Source organism: Sipha flava, unplaced genomic scaffold (assembly GCF_003268045.1).
Source record: "Sipha flava isolate LNK unplaced genomic scaffold, YSA_version1 25861_pilon_pilon, whole genome shotgun sequence".
In the NCBI taxonomy this organism is placed as follows: Eukaryota; Metazoa; Arthropoda; class Insecta; order Hemiptera; family Aphididae; genus Sipha; species Sipha flava.
Genome location: NW_020272914.1, coordinates 33,531 through 37,673, shown reverse-complemented (window position 1 = coordinate 37,673; position 4,143 = coordinate 33,531). Strand labels below are relative to the sequence as shown.

At 27.4% G+C, this 4,143-nt stretch overlaps 1 protein-coding gene across 1 annotated transcript; it reads right to left on the bottom strand.

Moving 5' to 3' along the window:
- Positions 1–711: 711 nt before the first annotated feature.
- On the bottom strand, positions 712–2,246 carry LOC112684783. Its single transcript, XM_025556447.1, has 3 exons — positions 2,217–2,246; positions 1,512–2,123; positions 712–1,116 (listed from the first exon to the last, which is right to left on the bottom strand). Exons 2-3 carry the CDS (start codon positions 2,028–2,030, stop codon positions 712–714), a joined length of 924 nt encoding a protein of 307 aa, XP_025412232.1. The 5' UTR covers positions 2,031–2,123; positions 2,217–2,246.
- Positions 2,247–4,143: the final 1,897 nt, after the last annotated feature.

Below are 4,143 nucleotides of genomic sequence, written 5' to 3'. Positions count from 1 at the left end.
TTAGATTTGTCCAGATCTTCTACTATATAAAGTGCTTTATTTTGGACTATTTCGTCATTAACGTGGTATTCTTTTATAGCTTTATACAAAGTTTTTAATGAGGCATCGTAAACCATGTTTGATGCCACATTTGTAAGCTGTATAATACTCATTAAGTACATTTTGTCACACTTTTCATCGTCAGGCCAGTATGGTAATTTTGAATTGATTGGATTTGTTTGTAACCAATCTAAAATATTAAATATGTTATTTTTATTATTAGCTACATCATCCCACAGTTCGGAAATGATATTTGATCCTTGAAAAGTAGTTGAATATGTGCTATATTTGTACAACGTATTTAGTTTCTCATTTACGTCTCTTAAATGGTTTTTAATGAATTGTTCTCTGTCCACATTTTCCATATTATATCCATTCACCATACATATTACGATATTGTTTAAATTCTTTACTTCATTTACTATCGCATAAATGTATGATTGAATTACGTTTCTCTTGTGTTCGTCGATCGTCGTTAATTCAACCCAACGCATTAGTTTATCATTGTTACTTATAGATGTATCCTCCATTGAGTACAAGTATTTATTTACAATATCACGAGATTCAATTTTAATATCCTTGTCATACCATCCCGACTGAATCATATTTATTCGATCAATTGATATTTTTTCTAATGATTTGTCATCAATGTCACTATTGCGATAAAATAAACTACTTTTTTTTTAATTTATCGTTTATATCACTAACAAAATTTTTGAGAGGAATATTCATGAAGTCAATTATGTAATTCATACTTTTTGAGACATATTCTTGAAATTCTAATGTTAATTTTGGAAGATTTGTTTTATCATATTTATACATATCATTTATATGTTTTGTTATTGTAATGATGTATGTAAAAAGATTATATCCCATATAATCAAACATACTTTTGGACAAGTTTAAATCAAACCATGAAATAATATCAGTTTTTAGCCAATTCATATGACTCGATTTTGAGTTATAAAAAGTTGTAATTGCTTCGATATACAATTTATAGATCTCGGCTATTTGTTTTCGCGTATACTTACGTAAATCAACATTACTCTCGTACATTAATTCATCATTTTTTTTTATCTGTATAAATAAAAATGAAAAACATTTAACTATGTTTTTTTATCACTTAAATACATAAGAAAAATATGAATATCTTCTACATTTTTTTAAATAAAATACTAAAAGAGGACTATCATCATTAAGATTATAATATAAATTCAACGATAAGTTAAATGTATAATTTGTATTCTGTTCTCGTTACTATGATTCATAAAAATATCAATACTTAAAGTAAGTTTTGAATACCAAACGCTACATAAAAAGTATGAATCTTATTCATAAATAAATCATTTCATTAATTTTTAGGTAGCATAATTGAATTTATGAAGGAATTTATTATTGTTTTTATTAAATGCTGATTAATTTATCAAAGAAATATTAAAAAACCAGAAGACTTAAATTTATGATGCCCTTACTTGTTCGTTTTCCTTTTGAAATTCAAAACTAAACTTTTGAAGAAAATTAAATACTTCGATGTACGATGTGGTACTAAATGACACCGCGTTAACCGTTTCATTAAAAATATCCAAGTACAATTTTTTCATCTCCAAGGAATTCACATTAGAAATATGTTGTAGTTGAATTCCCAATTCAATAAATCTATCGTCTACTTGACTTGTTAACAATATCATTTTATTCATAAAATCGAACATTTCGTCTTGGATTGTATTCCACAGCGTGTATGCCGTTTTTATATCTTCATCTTCTATGATGTTTTGAAGCAGGTCAACTTTAGAAACAAAATCCTCAATCTTCTGGGAAGCTTCCCTGAATCGTAAAAATTGTAGCTGTGGGCCATGACTTTCGTCGGAAACCTCGGCTGAAGGTACGAGCGTAGACGCTATATCATAATTAGAATAAGTCGAACCCGATATTGGTAATCCGGCATCAATAAGCATTTTATACGTCAAATGGTATATATTACAGTATGCCATAGTTGTTGTCCATAATAAGTCGTAGGGCGATATTACGTCGATACTGTCTAATTGATCGATGTAATCCGATGAAATACAATATCGGCCGGGCACCTAAAAGTACAACAATCGTTTAGCCGAACCAAGAGAATGGAATATGATAATAAATACACAGTAAAGAATCATTTTTTTTAAGAAGATACCCACACAATTATAAATTAATGCAAAAATAATTGAAAATTGTTTCATCGTAAAAATAATTTAAACAATATAAAATAGAAATAAAAAACAAAATAATCAAATGTTTCACATCAATAGTACGATACAAGTATTTTATATTTTTTTAATTATTTCAAAAAGTGTTTAAAAAAAAACGCTAGGCAAAATTAACAAATATGTATTATATAAAAAACAACTACGATCGAACTATTGTTAACAATCCATAAATTTTAAATGTATAAATATAGACATTTTCATATAACATTTTTTGTAGATAATTTTCAACAGTACAAACAAACGACATGTCAAAAACTAAACAAACCTGTAATTAACGTAATGCCATTACCTACGCAAATTAAAACCGATGAAGACTGCTAACGCACTATGTGTTTTAATATACAGGATGGAATTTTATTTAATGTAAAAACTGATATATGTACGGACTTTGGAGGGTTTAAAACCAAAATGACATCCGTATCATTAAGTTATTCCTGCTCGATTACCAATCGTTTATGAATTACCAAATTCGATTCACTACGGTTAAACAATAATATTATACTCGCACGTTTTTTCTAACGAAAACTTGTACTTTTAATCTAATTTTAATTAGTATAATTTAAACATCACGTAATTTTTTCTGTACATATTACAGTGATACTTGTAATAATCTAGTTGTTTGTTGTGATTTACATGTCAACTTGTATGCCGTGCTTGACTTGGAAAAAAAAAATTAGTAGAGGTACTCTGATGACAGCAGTGTTGATCCAAGATAAATACTTTTTTATCTAGATATAGATAAAGATAATTTACCAAAAATCTATCAAGATCAGTGCTTCACAACCTTTTTCAAACTGCCGCCCCCCTAAGAAACAACATTTTTTTCAATGCCCCTCCCCCTTCACTTCATTAATATAAAAATAAAAATAGTATACATGAAATGTTTATAATTGAATAATAAATAATACAGATATAAATGTAAATATAGTAAAAATAAAATGTAAAATTTATGTTTAAATATAATTTAAAAGGATAATTTAAATGTTTTGAAATGTATTGATCAGTGAAATGCTTGGTGATTCAAAGCCAATTTTTTTACGTTTTGTTCAAAATTTGTGAGATGAAGCCGTAAGTCTCCTCTTTTAACGATATCTAGTCGATTTCTTTTTTTCGTTATTAGATAATAACGTACTGCTTCTGATATATGTAGTTAATATTTCATAATCACAAATTTATTTTAGAAATCGATAAACGGAAAACAATTACAGATCAATCTTGGTACGTTGCTTTGAACGGAAAAAAAAGTTCAGTGCCTCCTAATCGCCCAAGACGAGCTCACCGCTCCTCAATCACCCTAAACTATCTCACCGCCCCTCGGTACTCCTTCACCACCTACCGGGTGGCAATATCGCTCCCGGTGAGAAGCACTGATCTAGATGAAGATAAAAATAAGCTCAACTAAAATTATCTTTAAAAAATATAAATATAATCATAATTTATCTAGATAAAAAGTAGATAAAATTTTAAAAAATAACGATTTTATATTAAATTTACAAGAATAACTAAAATAAAATCAGACTTATCATGAGTAAACCATTTTGTATTTGTTTGAGGTATTTTAAATGTGCCTCGATTTTACAATGTTTTATTTGTTTAGAATTAATTATTTACCTAAAAATTTGTTATCGAATATCTATTTATTTCTGAATCTTATTTAAGCGTTAACACTTTCTGTAGTAAAACCGATTATGCTGGAAAAACATAAACTATAATAGGCTACTTCTATCTTCTGCTATGTACAATCGTAAAAAAACATATTCTTTTTAAAACAAATCAATTAACATATTTTTAAAGGGTAAAACTTGGTATTTTTTCTGAGCAAATTTATTAACTGAAATTGAAATAAATGTTAAAAATA